General features: G+C 45.9%; 1 protein-coding gene across 1 annotated transcript in view; it reads left to right on the forward strand.

The window, feature by feature from the left end:
* The window catches only part of XPNPEP2 (X-prolyl aminopeptidase 2), a 29,654-nt gene extending 21,155 nt beyond the window's left edge, over nt 1–8,499 (forward strand). Inside the window, exons 16-21 of the mRNA XM_081277489.1 lie at nt 638–707; nt 1,679–1,783; nt 2,220–2,279; nt 2,793–2,869; nt 5,846–5,935; nt 6,522–8,499. Of these exons, the coding sequence (XP_081133615.1) occupies nt 638–707; nt 1,679–1,783; nt 2,220–2,279; nt 2,793–2,869; nt 5,846–5,935; nt 6,522–6,716 (597 nt within the window). The 3' untranslated portion in view covers nt 6,717–8,499. The remainder of the gene's footprint in view (nt 1–637; nt 708–1,678; nt 1,784–2,219; nt 2,280–2,792; nt 2,870–5,845; nt 5,936–6,521) is intronic.
* The last annotated feature ends 7,278 nt before the right edge of the window (nt 8,500–15,777 follow it).

Genomic DNA, 15,777 nt, shown 5'->3' on the forward strand with positions numbered 1-15,777 from the left:
GTGTGCCAGCGCTGAGTTGAGCATTTATTTACTATGTTACATTCATCATTGGTCCACATCCTCCTCCCAACAAGCTTAGGAACTAGATACCACTGTCATCCCATTACAGATGAGGAAATTGAGGCACAGAAAAGTGAAATTCACTGACCTAAGGCCTCAGAGTTTGAATGGCCAACCCAGGATTCCAGCCCACAGTCTTCCTGCCCCCACCCCCACTATAACCACCTTCCATAACCATGTCCTCGGGCTGGGGTTGTGGCTCAGTGGTAGAGTGCTTGCCTGGCATGGGTGATGCACTGGGTTCAATCCTCAGCACCACATAGAAATACATACATTTTTAAAATAAGGTTAAATTCTTTTTTAAAAAAATAAGCATGTCCTCAACACATTATAATGACCTCTGTGGGCCAGCCAAAGAGAGTTACATGAACTGAGCCCCAGCTTCAGAAATGTCCCCCTCAGCCTCCTTAGGCCATCTTCTATCACCTGGGTGACCCATATATGAGGATGTGTCGCCCCCACTCTGCTAAGACACATAGGCCTGGGCCCCACCCCCACACATCCCTAGGCCAAGCCATTGGAAGCTCCCTTGGCTCCTCCTACTGCCTGTCCCATCACCTTTTCCTCTCCCTATCAGGAGGCATATACCCGTGTGTTGATGGGAAACATTGATCTGTCCAGACTTATCTTTCCTGCTGCTACATCAGGTAGGTTTTGGAGACCAGGCTGGACACAGAGCCTCAGGCCCTGATTTCATGGGATTTAGACTGCCACCCTGGGAAGCTAGTGGGTCAGGGATTATATCATCATCCCATCCCTTGTATAGATGAGAAAAATCTAGCCGAGAGAGAGAGAGAGAGAGAGAGAGAAAGACTTTCGTGGGGCTGTGATTGTGGCTCAGTGGTAGAGCGCTCACCTAGCATGTGCAGGGGCCCTGGGTTCGATCCTCAGCAACACATAAAAATAAATGAATGAGGGGCTGGGGATGTGGCTCAAGCGGTAGCGCGCTCGTCTGGCATGCATGCTGCCCGGGTTCGATCCTCAGCACCACATACAAACAAAGATGTTGTGTCCGCCGAAAACTAAAAAATAAATATTAAAATTCTCTCTCTCTCTCTCTCTCTCTCTCTCTCTCTCTCTCTCTCTCTCAAAAAATAAATAAATAAATAAATAAATAAATAAAGGTATTGTGTCCAACTACAACTAAAAAAATAATTATTTTTTTTTAAGAAAGACTTTCCCAAGTTCATACAGAGGGTTGGTAGGATTGCCAGGCCTCAAATCCGGGTCTGCTGCCTCCTAATCCAATGCTGTTGCTCAGAGGTAGGGAAAATCATTGTGGGCTGCAGCAGTCATGGGAAGACTCCTAGAGGAAATAGATGTCAAAGTGCTAAGGCTTAATGGATGGGGAGAAATTGTGGTAAAATTGTCTGTCCAGGTAACAGGTACAATGTACATTGTGCTGAAAATAGTGAGGGTCTGGGCTAGCCATGGTGTCACTGGCTTCATTCATTAGCCTCTCTCCATTCCTGCCCAATGTCACCATGTCATTTCATGCTGTCCTGCTTCTCAAGAGCCCCTCTCCTCAGGCACTACCCTGGTAGTTGATCAGAAAGGGGCAAGTTGGATAGTCTGGGATCCAGCCAACTGACCAAGGGCACTCTCTTTTCCCTTCTAGGGCGAATGGTGGAAGCCTTTGCCCGTAAGGCCTTGTGGGACATTGGCCTCAATTATGGTCATGGGACAGGCCATGGCATTGGCAACTTCCTGTGTGTGCATGAATGTAGGTACCTTCTCAACCCCTGCTCCAGCATCCCCCCTTGTGTGACACCCCCTATGAAAGAAAGCATTTCACAGGTATGGAAATTGCCAAGACCCACAGAGATGCCATGACCCACCCATGGTCACCCTGCTAGGGGGAGGTGATGCACCACAGGATAAGTGAGGCATGCTGGCAGCTGGCCAATCCCACAGCCTTCTTGGCATCTAAGAGAGCACCAGAGAGAGGACCACAGCCTAGTGGTAATTGGCATAGACCCCAGAGAAATAAACGCCAGGGCTATTCTGGTATGTGCCAGCTCCAGGTAGACAATGATGTGACAGATAAGTACTGCTACAGATGCCCAGGGACCCCAATTACCTGCTCTTCTCCAGAACCTGCTCACCTCCAAGCTGGTAAGGATAGGAGAGCTGATACCTGCCTGTATCTTTCTTTCTAGGGCCAGTGGGATTCCAGTCCAACAACATTAAGATGGCCAAGGGCATGTTCACTTCCATAGGTACAGCTCTCAGACCTCTCCACCGCACCGTCCAATCCCAGAGCAGGGCTAGCTGGGGAATCAGGCACCCACCTTCAGGAAGCATGCCAGGCATGGGCACAGCCCTGGATCCACTGCTGCTCTCCCTTACCTCCCCACTCTCATTCCCATGTCCCAAATGTTTTGGCCCACTCTTACCCAGCCCTCTCGTCCCTTATCATCCTTATTATTCTTGGGAACTGATTTTCAGCTGTACATCCAGATTATGGAGTTTCCAACCAAATGCTGGGGTAACAGGACAGTGGCACACAGGGAGAAGGGAGGGATGGTGAGTCAGAGTTTGGCTTAGAGGGAATCTGAGGCCTAACATGTTGCCTCTGCTTAGCCAATTTGTTGGGCCACCAGAGCCAACAGCCAGGGAGGAGCCAGACAGGCAGTGGGGCACTCCAGCCACTTGATTGGCACATAAAGCCTGAGTTTGGGTGTCCCCACCTACCCTGGCTTAATGCTATCAGCATTTTCTGTGTCTCCCAGAACCTGGTTACTATCAGGAAGGAGAATTTGGGATCCGTCTTGAAGATGTAGCCCTCGTAGTGGAAGCAAAGACCAAGGTAACGTACCACTGAAATGGGCTGGAAGTGTGGACAGAATGGCAGTGACTTTGGGCTTCATGGGAGGTGGTGGAAGCTGAAGGAGAAGGGCATTTAATGTGTGAGCATGAATTTATTTGGAATCTTCCATGGCTCTGTAGGAATTCCATAAGTCAGTTTCTCAAGCTGCACGTTAGAATCATCTGTAAAGCTTGTCTGTTTCTTAAATGCCAATACCAGGTCCCACTTCAGGACAAGAGAATCAGTATCCCTGCTCTAAATCATTGGTTCTCAGTGCACATTAATAATCACCAAGGGAGCTCATTAGATAAGGATTTGATATTTTAACAACCAACAAGATGAAATACCTAGATATAAACTTTAAAAGACTTACAGAGAAAACTGTCTGCTAAAGGAACATAAAAAAGATTTAAGTAAATGGTGCTCTCTGAAAAGAAGCCACCATATTATGAAGATGTCATTTCTCCCTAAATTAATCTATAAATTCAAGACAATCACAATTTCAATGTTAACTGGATACTTTTGTAACTTCACAAAATGACAGTAAAGTTTGTTTGTAAAAATAAACATGGAAAGATAGCTAAGTAGGTAGGAAATTCTGAAAAAGAAGAGCAATAAAGAAAACTAGCCCTGTCAAAATTTAACACAAGGGCTAGAGTTGTGTTTCAGCAGTAGTGTGCTTGCCTAGCACGTGCAGGGCCCTGGGCTCAATCCTCAGCATCACATAAAAAATAACTAAAAGTATTGTGTCCAACTAAAAAAAATAAATATTAAAAAAAATAACACAAAATAAAAGAGAATGACACTGGAGATGAAACAGACATTGGGAACAATGAAACAGTAATTCCCAAAGTAAACCTTCTAATTCCCATTAATGACATGGGGAATTTAGTTTTCTTTTTTTTTTTCTTTTTTTTTTTAGTTGTAGATGGACACAATACCTTTGTTTTGTTTATTTATTTATTTTTATGTGGTGCTAAGGATTGAACCTAGTGCCTCACACATATTAGACAAGCGCTCTACCACTGAGCCACAACCCCAGTCTCAGGGAATTTAGTTTTCAGTAAAGCTGATGTTTGAAACAGTAAGGAGGAAAGAAATTGTTCAACTAATGGGTGGGGGGAACCAATGACTAATCATTGGTGGGAATAAAATGAATAACATCACTGTTATATCAAAATAAAATTCCAGATGGACCAAAGTTTTAAGGTGAACAATGGAACCACAAAAGATCTAGAAGAAAACTTATATGAATTAATTTATAATCTCAGGGTGTAAAAGGGCCTTTCTGTATAGAACCCAGAGTCATGAAGGAAAATATTGAAACTCTGACTAAATTATATAGAAAATGTGTATATGGAAATAATACCAAAAATATCAAAAGATACTATGACAAAGTGGGCTTGGGATGCAGTCTGTAGTCTGGGGATGTAGCTATGTTGTAGAGCAATTGCCTAGCATGCACAAGGACCTGGGTTCCAGCCCCAGCACAGCAAAGGAATGAAGGAAGGAAAGCAGGAAAGGAGGGAGGGAGGGAGAGAGATCTGTGACAATGTGTTACATCACAAATAAAGTGTGAATTTCCTTAATTTTACCATAGCTTTTACAAAGAAATAGGATAAAAATAGGAAAAGCAAAAAAGAAAAACGTGGGCAAAGGACATGAAGAGATAATTCACTAAAATGAACACAGATGGTTCACACATGTAAAAAGATGCTCAACTCCATCCTTAAAGGAATGCAAATCAAAACAACAATAGAATATCATGTTTCATCTATCAGATTGGCAAAAATTAGAGGCTTCAATGATACTCAGTGTTGATGGGTATGTGGTGAAATAGACACTCTCAGTTCACTATTAAGAGAAGTACAAATTGGTGCAAACTTCTGTAGGGCAGTTTGACAATATCTATAGAAGTGCCTATTAAAAATCCCTGTACCTTTTGTCTCTGCAATTCCTTCACCAAATATATACCTTCTAGATATAGTCCCAAAGTTCATCAAGATGTTTATACAGTGCTGTTGGTTTATAGCATTGACAGTCATAGTAAAAAAAAAAATGGAAACAGCCTAAAAATCTATAACTGCTGAAATAAATCATGGTACATCTTCTGTGACCCTTAAAAGAATGAGGTAGATCTCCTTGTGCTAATTCAGAGCACTTTCCTGGGTTTACCATGAAGTAAGGTGGGAAGAAAGGTAAAGAGAAGCATGTATGGTAGGATCCATGTTGAATGGCTTTTCAAATATATACATATATTTTTTTCAAATATATATATTGCATATGCCAGAAATGTTTTCAGAAAGGAAACTGGCCAGAGAAGAGACTTTCTATTTTTATTATGTATCTTTGTGTAGTTTGAGTTTCCTAAGCACATAAGCTCTCTGAGAGATGGAAATTATAGGCTTTTACCCCTTTCTTTTTACTTGTCTTTATAGATAGATGAATCAATAAGTAGATATATAGATGGATGGATGGATGGATGGGTAGAAAACCCTAATAACTATTTTTGAGAAAAAGGAAAATGAAGTTTTATTACTTTGCTAGCAAGGGAGAAACACAGGGGACTCCTGTCCCAGAGGCTTTGATTCTCCCCTAATAACTTATTTGTAAATCATTTGATTTGCATGTAAGCTCCCAGACCCTGCCCTAGAGATTGTGCCCCAGTAGGCCTAGGGGGTAGATCCTGGAATCTACACATTTAATGTACTCCTCAGGTGCTGTTGATACCCACATTTTGAGAAACACAGATCTAAGTTTAAATTTCAGGAATAAAGAGGAAAGCACCTAGGGGCTAAGTGTTAGAGAAGATGATGGTTGGCCAAGGGAAGAGATTCTGGAAAGCTCAGATCTAACCACTGTTTTGGGTTGACAAGGATCGGTTTCCTGTGCCTGCAGCTTCTGTGTGTTCCCTTAAACATAGTTACTCCTCCTCCTTCATTTTCCTGCTTTTCCACCTTTTCTGTGGGCTCTCAGTACCCAGGGAGCTACCTGACCTTTGAAGTGGTGTCCTTCGTGCCCTATGACCGAAACCTCATTGATGTCAGCCTGCTGTCCCCTGAGCAAGTGAGTATCTGTCAGCACTGCCAGGCCTTCAGCCTGTGAATGACTGCCTTCTTCCCCACTCTGGGACTTTCATGCCTCTAACTCCAAGACACTCTGTCCCTGCCCTTCCCCAGGAGAGTCCACACTGGTAGCACTGTAGACAGACACTGGGGCATACCTTCCCAGCTCACCAGAGACCCCCAAACTTCTAGAATTTTCCAATCAGGCCAGCCTGCCCAATCTTAGGTAGTTAACTCTTGGAAAGGCTGAGACTGGGACTCTGAGTTCTCTTACTACAAAGTCTGGAAAAATAAACATTCCCTGCCCCCTCTCTGGGCCTCAATCTCTTCTTTTGTAAAATGGGGATGCCAGCCCTGTTTATTCTCATTCCTGGGCCTGAAATTCATCCACCTCATTCCTCATGAACATTACTATGGCATTAAGCAGCCACCATGGGGAACTGCCTGTGGAACACCCCAGAGAATACCTAAGGCCTGATAGTGGCTGGGTTCCTGGACCAAGGTGGATATCTGGAATACCACAGCAGGGTTTGGGTGGCACCAAGACCTCACTTCTTGGTAGCTCAGATCAAACCTATCTTTTGTAGCTCCAGTACCTGAATCGCTACTACCAGACCATCCGGGAGAAGGTGGCCCCAGAGCTACAGAATCGCCAGCTATTGGAAGAGTTGGCCTGGCTGCAGAAGCACACAGAGCCCCTGTCTGCCAATGCCCCCCACTCCACCTCCTTGGCCTCTGCTTTGCTAGCCACCACTCTTGCCTTCCTCATCCAGAATAGCTAGAGGCTCCTGACTCCCCTGCTGACCTCCACCTAGATGTGGGACTTGCTGAGTTCCCCTCCCCCTGTACCACACAAGCCCCAAGAGCACTTGCTGGCCCATTACCTAGAAACTGTTGCCCTTGGCCCCCTCTGGAAGGACAGATCCCAGGCAGATTCCAGGCAGATCCCAGGCAGCACAGGCAGCACACACACCCCTCCCCAGGCCTGTGCACCTCACCCTGAGCCCCTAGTTTGGGAAAACAGAGCCAATTATGCCTTCCCTCCTGTGAGCCCAGACTGCTAGAGCTACTTCCTCTCCCCCCAAATAAAAAACCAATCAGGCAGTGCCCCTACTCCTAGGGGCTCCATGTCCTGGGGAGAACTCTACCCTATTACCACCTAGTGGAGATTGTCAGAGCTGCTCCCACCCACACTGGCTCCTGAATTTGTGGCCTTTCCAACCCTTAAGGCTGCCTTTGGCCACCCACCTGTCCCCAGCTCCACTTTGGCCTCCTGGCTACAGCCCATAGAGCTGAAGAAGCAGGACTCCCCCAGGCTAATTGCTGTACCTTAGAGGAAGACAAAGGAAGGGTGACTGTGTCATCTGTTTGGAGAGAGCTACTTAGGATTGAGGAGAACAACAAATCTAGTGGGGGGCAGGGTAAGCCTGGAGCCAGACGCCACGCCATCCACACACATGGGAGCCCACTGCTCCCAAACCCCAAGTGCACTCTGTTCCAATGACAGCAGGGAAGGTGAAAGTGTAGGACTTTGGCTATGGAGTAGGAGGGACTGTGGCAAGGTACTCTAGAATATGGTGCTACCAGAGGTTAGAGAATGATGTCACTATCCCAGGTTTCCCTGGCATTCAAGGAGCCCTTTTAACTTTCTAAAATGCAGCCACATTGGCAATACTATTAAATCCTCCCACATCCTTGGATGACCCTTAACCTCAGGTGGGTAGAGTCTAGGTTCCACATTTCACGGACAGTAAAACTGAGCTTCAGGAAGAAGGTGGTCCCTGCCTGAGGACACGCAACACACATGGGGAGATGGCCTGCGGTCCAGCTCTGTTGCCCTTCAGCACCATGCAGCAACTCTTAACCCACCTCCCAGCCCCCTCCTCATTGGTTGAGCCCAGCTTTCTCGGGCCTCAGTCAGCCGTTAGCCACCTGGGCTCACATCCTGCTAGATGCTTAAAACAGCCTTGCAAAGATGCCTGCCTCTGGTTTTGTATTGTGTCTGCTCTGTTGCTGGAGGCTGCTGTTACCTGTGGCTTTTGTGGTGGGGGAGGAAGAGGAGAGGTTGAGGTGGGGGTGGGGACTTGAGGCTCCAGAAGCTCAGTGGGGGAGCACAAGGGCTTGAGAATGTGCACGTGAGCCTGTGTGTGAGTGTGCTCCTGAACATGTATGCGCATGCTCTCTCTGCCTAGCCAGCTGCCTCCAGCCTGTGCTAGAGGTGTGGAGGGGACAGAGAGAAGCCTCATGCTGGGAACTTGCCAAATGTGGGCCAGAAATTTGGGGCCAAAACAGACACTGTGTTCTGGGTGGTGGGGAGGTGAGAACCAAGGCTCTGGGGACAGGGTGCTGGGCAAAGGAACCAGGCTAAGAAGTTGCCCAGCCTGGCAGCACAAGGCCTAGTTTGCTGAACATGAGGATGACTATGACAGTCATCACCAAATCGTGCATCCTAATGTCAGAGCTCAGACCCACCCTCACTGAGAACCTGTAGCACCCAGTGGTGGGCCTCTGTTTGCTGGGTCCTTTGCTCTCTTGCCTGCTCACCACACAGACAGCTACTATTAATAAAATTAAAGTCATCTCCATCAGCAGCAGCAGCAGCATCACTGTTACCACTACTGAGTGCAATGTACAGAAAGTGTTATGTTACATACAGAAAGTTTTATGGGCAATTTCTCACTTTATCCTCACAACCTGTGAAGAGGTGCTTGGATTATTTGCATTTTATAAGTAAGGGAACTGAGTGAGGCCCTTAGAGATTAACCCACTTTCTCAAGTTTACTTTTTTTTTTTGTTTTTGTTTTGTTTTGTTTTGTTTTTTTTGCTAAGTAAATGGTGAGCGGTTTGGTAAGGCAGGATTCAAACTAGTCAACTGTCTCCAGTACCTACTATCTCAGAAATTGTCAAGAGGTATGGCTCTTGCTTACCATTTTCCAGAAGAGAAAATGGGCTCGACCAGGATCACAGAGCTGAGAAGCAGAGTCTATACGGTACAGCTTCCTCAGGGCCTGCTGCCCAGACCTGCACCTGTGCCCTGCCATTTGCTCCTAGGGTTCTTTCAGGTCATGGTTACTGGCCAAGATCCACTTGTGGGCCTTTCATACTCAAGGCAGCCCTGTGCTCTGGTTCCCTCTCTTCAGCCTGAGACTCTCTTCAGCCAGGATTTTAGCTCATCTCCTTCTCACACTTATGGCCCCTCCAGCCCACTGTCTTGAAACTGAGAACCCTGGCCCCAGAAGCATAGCAGTGGAAGGGCCCACAGCCAGTTTACCTCCTCCCTTCCCTGGGACCCAGATGACCAGCACTGAGCATTCATGCTTTAAAAGCTTCCTTCTGGGTTAGGCAGGGAGAGATTCAGGGCATACACAGCAGGTCTGACATACATGGGGCCTCTTGTGACATCATAAGGAATTGAAGATAAGTAACTGCCTCTTGGGCTCTGGTCTTTTGTATTTATGCTGGGGGATGGAGCTTACCAAAACCTCTCCTCATCTGCTGCTTGCAGCTATGAAGCAGGCCATGTAGAAAGCCCCCTTTCCTAGGAGATAGAACTCTATCTAGTACCAGTTCTATCAACTGTGTGACCTTGGGCAAGACCCTTCACCTCTCTGGTCTTCAGTTATTCCTTCCATAAACTACCCATACTGCCTTCCTGATGAGGTTATAGAGACCCATAAAACCCGGATGTGGCAGCATTCTGTAAACCAGGAAACTACACAGACAAGAGATGATAATGCTGTTATTTTCCAAGCATGAGGTCAATTTTTGCTTCACCTTTGAAAGTAGATAAGAAAAAGGTTTGGAACTCCAATTTAAAAATACATAGCCAAAACTGAACTGAAAAAGCCTGGAAGCAAGCATCTAATTTCTGTTTTTTCAACTATGTTCCCTGAAGTCTACTGGTTCCTGAGAAACTTCACAAGGGTTGTCAAAGAAAGCAGAGCTCCAGAAAAAAAGAATTAGGTGGGGCTGGGGTTGTGGCTCAGTGGTAGAGCACTTGCCTAGCATGTGTGAGGCACTGGGTTCGATCCTCAGCACTGAATATAAATAAAATAAAGGTCCATTGACAAATAAAAATATTTTAAAAAATAATTAGGCTTCCAACAAAATTGTGCTGGAGGTGGTTGCAGGGCCAATTTCATGGGCATGTAACCTATGCAGTCACTCAGGAACTTGTAGTTAGAGAGCCTCTACACTGGATTTAATGCTCTCTCATGTCACCTGTCTTCTAATTCTTAATACTTTTTTCTTAAAGAACCCGATGATTTCATTTTGCACCAGGGCCCTCAAAGTCCATATCCAGTCCTGAATAGGAGCTACATGACCAAACAAACATCTGGTTCAACCCCTTCAGTGTGCAGACGAGAAATCTTCTACAGCAACCCAGAAAGAGGAAGGGACTTGCCTAGAGTCACACAGCCTGTTGGGCTAAGGCAAGGGTTAAATCCTAAACATACTGATTCAGCTCTGTGATGGCTCCTCTCTCGATTTCAGTGTGCAACTCTGTCAGCCCCATATAGCCTCTAATGAACAAACTGAGGCTCAAGAAGATCCGTTTGAAGTTATGTATCTGTGACAATGGTGATGGTGGTACAGAGCAACATTTCTTGATGCTTTGAGTCCTTTTTGGAAAGAAAAGGGCATGAGTAAGATGATTCATGCATACACACAAAAAATAGTTTAAATAGTTCATTTTTTAAAATATTTTTATTAGTTACTGATGGACCTTTATTTGTTTATATGTAGTGCTGAGAATCAAACCCAGGGCCTCACACATGCTAGGCAAGTGCTCTACCACTGAGCCACAGCCCCAGCCCACAAATAGTTCATTTTTTAAATGATAACTAAATTGGATTCCGCTTCTTTGCCACCCAGCTGGCTCCAACTGTTCATAAAATGGAGCCTCAGAAGGGGCTGGGCTGGCTCCTCTTCACCCAGAGAACCCAGAACCCACGTCAGCAGTGAATTTTACCAACTCACTGACTTCCTCAAATCAATAGTTGGGCACTCTTGGTGCCAGAAAAAATAGAAATGTGAAAGATTCAGTAGCAACTGTTTCTTCCCTGTCCATTCCTGCCCCCCCCCCCTTCAAGGCTCATCACAGCTGGGAGTGGGAGGTGCTCCCCAAACCCCCACCCCGCAAGCCCTTGACTGAGGCTGGCCTATCTCTTTACTTCCTTGTTTCTTTGTGAAACAGGAACTTGGCAAGCAGCTCAAGTGAGGTAGGATTGGGGGGGGGGGTTGAGAAAGCCCCAGTGGACCATAGCAATGCCTTGAAGCTGAAAATCTACTTTCCCTCCTAGCAGGTCTCAGGCAGCTTTAGACCCTCCTGCTTGCCACGCCTCCTGTGTTCTAGTTTGGGCTAAGGGACCTTGCCCTTGACAAGGTAGAGACACACAGGATATGGGCCACAGGGTCATGTGGCAGAGATTCAGATGGGACCCAGAAGACATGGAAGTCATCAAGGGGATGCTGCAGAGAGAAGGCTGCTACAAATGGTCACCAAGGGCTTCCTGGCTCTAGAAAGACAGGAAACTCATGGTGGGAGCCTGGAGCAAACTGATGTAGAGTCACCCATCAGGCATCCAACAGTTTACATGAACTGGGCTCTGAACTATGCATATATCATCTGAGTAGTAACCCTGGTCACACACACACACACCCATAAGTGAGGAACACATTATCACTGTTACTGTTTTCATTAAGGCTCATCATAGGTGATGTCACTTACTCCAGGTCATGTAGCCAATAGGAGATCATAGGACAGTTGAATCTATGTCTACCAGCCTCCATTTCTGGGAGGTGTTCTTCTGCTTCTGCTCTTCTCTAAAGCTCCACTGTCCCCAACTGTCCACATGGGGTTATGGGCCCACTGCTCAGAGACTTTTCTCCTCATAACCTTAAGACAGAGTCCTAGGCAAGCCACCCAACCCAGCCCTGCCTGCTTCCCCATAGAAAGGCCCTCCGGTGAGTCATGAGCATGTTTTGCTCTGAGCAACAAAGTCCAGCCCCCTCTTCTGAGGGTAATTACCACAGCTGCCTGCAGGTGTTTTTTGTTTTTAAACAAAACCAGAGTTCAGAGCTCCAGAGATGACTCTTTCCTTCCCAGGGGCTCTCCAGCGTTTCCAAGCTGAAAGCTCTGTGTGCATTGTGCCGGTGCCTGAAGAATGGATGAGTCTCCTATCCCTTGTCTTAGTGCCGTCCTCTGCCCTCCTCCCCCTGTAATTTTCCCTTTCCACCCTCTTTGCCTGAGATGACCACCATGAAATTTGCTAATGAGCTGGGCTGTCAAGGTGGGCTTTGCCTTGGAAGTAGTTTCAAGGAACTATGTGGTCTCTGCTTGGACATTTCTAGAGACAGGAAGACTATCACTTACCAGGGCTGAATAAGACCATCTGAATAGCCAAAATTTCTTCCTTGAGAATGAACCCAGGCCTTCCAGTTATCTGTTCCTCTTCATTCCTAGCTCCATAGATAAGTCTCCCTTCTCTACGTGACAGCTGTTGGAAATCAGCTTGCTTCAAATTCCCCACCCAACTCTCTAGGCTAAATATGACAGGTGTTTAGTATTTCACATGTTGACAAGGACCTCCCTATACCTCATCTCCACTTAATCAGCCCTACGTACTGCAACTGTTGTGCACATGATGCGACTTCCAGAAGCCTGCCATCCTGTTCTCTCCCCTCTGGGCCTGCTTTAAAGTGGTCCTGTGGCACCTAGTGCAACACCCAATCCAAAACAGGGCACGATTCTTAGGGCTGTGACAGGGGGTCTTGTTACAATTCTCTTATCTCCTTATTCAGGAACTCTGCATCAGACCCACTTTAGCCTAGCATGGTCAATAGCATGGGCCCTGGACCAAGACCTGACCTGTATTTAAAACTCAGCTCCCAGAACTTACTAGCTGTGCAGTCTTGGGCGATTCAATTAACCCTTTTGTGTCTCTGTTTCTTCCCTGGGAAATGGGGATAACAATAGTACCTGCCTTAGCAAGTTGTGGTAAAGCCCATGGCCTGCCATGCACTATTAGAATTTTCAGCTGGAATATATGGAGAGTTTGTGGAGAGGAAGTGAGAGTAAGAATTTTTTAGGAAGTCTTTCCAAATATAGGTAGACCTCAATATTCAAACTCACTATTTCAAAGCAGGGATGTACTCATTCCAGGTGTGAGGGATGCTTATACAAGTCTGGATCCCACCTGCCCCAGATATCTCACTCATGACTATCTATGGCAGCCCATCTCTGCCCTCTGAGGGTTCACAGTGATCTGGCTATCAGTGGGAAACCCCCTTCCAAACACACACACACACACACACACATCCTGCAATGCTACTGCTAAATCAAGGTTCTCCTGCCCAACACTTATACTTCTGGGCACATCTTTACCATCTTTATCCCAGCTTAAGCTACCTACCACAGAGGGTTGTAGCAGGATTAAAGAATGTTTCTGAAATCTAATGGCAAAGAACAAGTGTTAGGCAAAAGTAAGCTTGCCTCCTACCTAAGATGTCAGCTCCTGATGCATGCAACCTTGGCAGCTATTTATTTTGTCCCTCAAGGTGCCTAGCACAAGGCTGTGCCTAGCACAGACTCCTAGATCTTGCTTGCCAACCCATGATCAAGTTGAATGTGGCCTTGTTCACTGAACTACTGACACAGATCACTTCTTTAACTGAAGGCTCTGTATACTTCAAATGGAGCTTATTAAATGCAAATATATTTCCCAGAAGAGGGAATGTCTATTAAATAAGTGCTTAGGGCCCATTAGCCTGCTGGGACTTGACCCCCTGGGATTCCAGCCAGGGTCTTCTGTTGGAAGAAAATGCCCAGGGGAAGGCAACTCTACATGGGGCAGACTCTAGAACTCTAGAGTTGACCAGAGGGTGCAGATCTGAGGGGAAAGAAGGGTGGGAAAGAAAAGGTTTGCTCCCTCTGTCCTAGAGCCTGTCACCTTTCTGTACCTCTCCCAGGTACCTTCTCTTCCCCCCAGGCCTCGGTGGGCAGTCCAGCTCCCCGGTTTGCTGGCTGCCTTTGAAGGCTCTGCGGTTAGTGTGCGAGCTAGGTTCGCTACCGGGGCTGAGCAAACAGGAAGCGGGCACATCCTGCGCGCCAGCCAAGGACGCACCACCGCTGCGCAGGCCGCGCAGGCCGCGCAGGCCGGGAAGGTTTTGTGAGCTGCTTCCTCCCTTGCATTTCCCGGCCTTCGGAGCACCAGGTGCCCTGAACCCATGTAACCCTGTCCGGTATCCTAGACCGTGATGGGGCTACTCTCCCATTCCTGATCATGCAGAGCCCCCAAAGGCCCTATGAGCCGGTTCCTATGAGTCGGTCCCTATGTGGTTTCCAGGCGCTTCCTGGGCGACCTGGGAGGGTCTTTCAGAAGCGACCTGGGGCACAAAACCTTTTTTATGAATCTGTTTAGCAAGCCGAATAGGTCAGAGCTAAAGGAAACAGGGTTTCAGCCTGGTGAAGAAGGACTTCGGTTTCCCTGAGCTCACCCCCAACGGAGGGAAGGTCCAAGGGCGCGGGGCAGGGTTGGGGGAGGAAGTTAGAAGAACATCTTGGGAACGAACAGAGGCAGGCCAGCCAGGAATTCACAAGTGCCACAGAATCAAAAGCCTTAAAAAGGTTCATCCTTTGAATTCTTTATGATGTTCCAAGAGGTTAGGGATCAAAGATGATGCATGTCACTTGGAAACAGGTCTTGAACCAGGGAGGAAGATGTCCCTGTATTACTATACTCCTCATTGAAGATGAATATTCGACTTCATGTTACTCCATGAGTTTATTTCCCTTTTGTTATCTTCTAAGTTGAATTGTTTTCTTTGAATGTTAAAAAAATTTAAAAGAGCTGGGGTTGTAGCTCAGTGGTAGAGTACTTGCCTTAGCACATGTGAAGAGCTGGATTCAATTCTTAGCACCATATAAAAATAAAGGCATTCTGTCCTACAATTTTTTTTAATCTTAAAAAGTGCATACCTGTGCTCCAGCAATTCTCCTTCTGGACATTTATCCTATAAATAAAATTGTGGATGTGAATGAATATTTACCTTAAGGATGATCAACGAAAAGTTTTTAAAAAGTTAAACCAACCCAAGTTCATCAGTAGGAAGGAGCCTGGTAAAATAATCATGGTATATCCACACAATATGATGCTCAGCAGCTATTATAAATCACATAGTTGAAGAACATTTCATAGCATGAGAAAATATTATGTTCCACATGAAAAGCAATTATCAACACAGTTTGTGTAGTCTTTTTATTTAAAAACAGCTTTATAGAGGTATAATTGACTTTCAATAAACTGCACTTTTTTCTTTTTTGGTATGGTTGAACCCAGAAGTGCTTTACAACTGAGCCACATTCCCAGTTCTTTTTATTTTTAAATTTGAAACAGGGTCTTGCTTAGTTGCTTTGGGTCTCACTAAGTAGCTGAAGATAGCCTTCAATTTGTAATCCTCCTGCCTCAGCCTCCTGAGTCGCTGGGATTACAGGCATGTGCTGTAATCACACCATGCCAGGCTAAGCTGTATATTCTTAAAGTGTATAATTTGATAAGTTTTGACATATATACACATCCATAAAACCATTATCATGATCAAGATGGTGAATATATCCATCACCTGCAAAAGATTCCCAGTGTCCCTTGTACTCTCTCCTTTCCCTCCCCTTCCCATGTAATGAGAGCAATGATCTTCTTTTCTGTGCAGTATGATTTTTGTAAGAAGAAAAAAAAGATTAATCAGCAAAGAAGTAGATGCTTAAAACAGAAAAGGATATTCACCCAAACAGTGTAGAAAACAATTATGAAGAATTTTTTGAAATTACTTTTTTTTTCTGTT

The sequence above is a fragment of the Spermophilus citellus genome (genome assembly GCF_964194105.1).
Source record: "Spermophilus citellus genome assembly, chromosome: X".
In the NCBI taxonomy this organism is placed as follows: domain Eukaryota; kingdom Metazoa; phylum Chordata; class Mammalia; order Rodentia; family Sciuridae; genus Spermophilus; species Spermophilus citellus.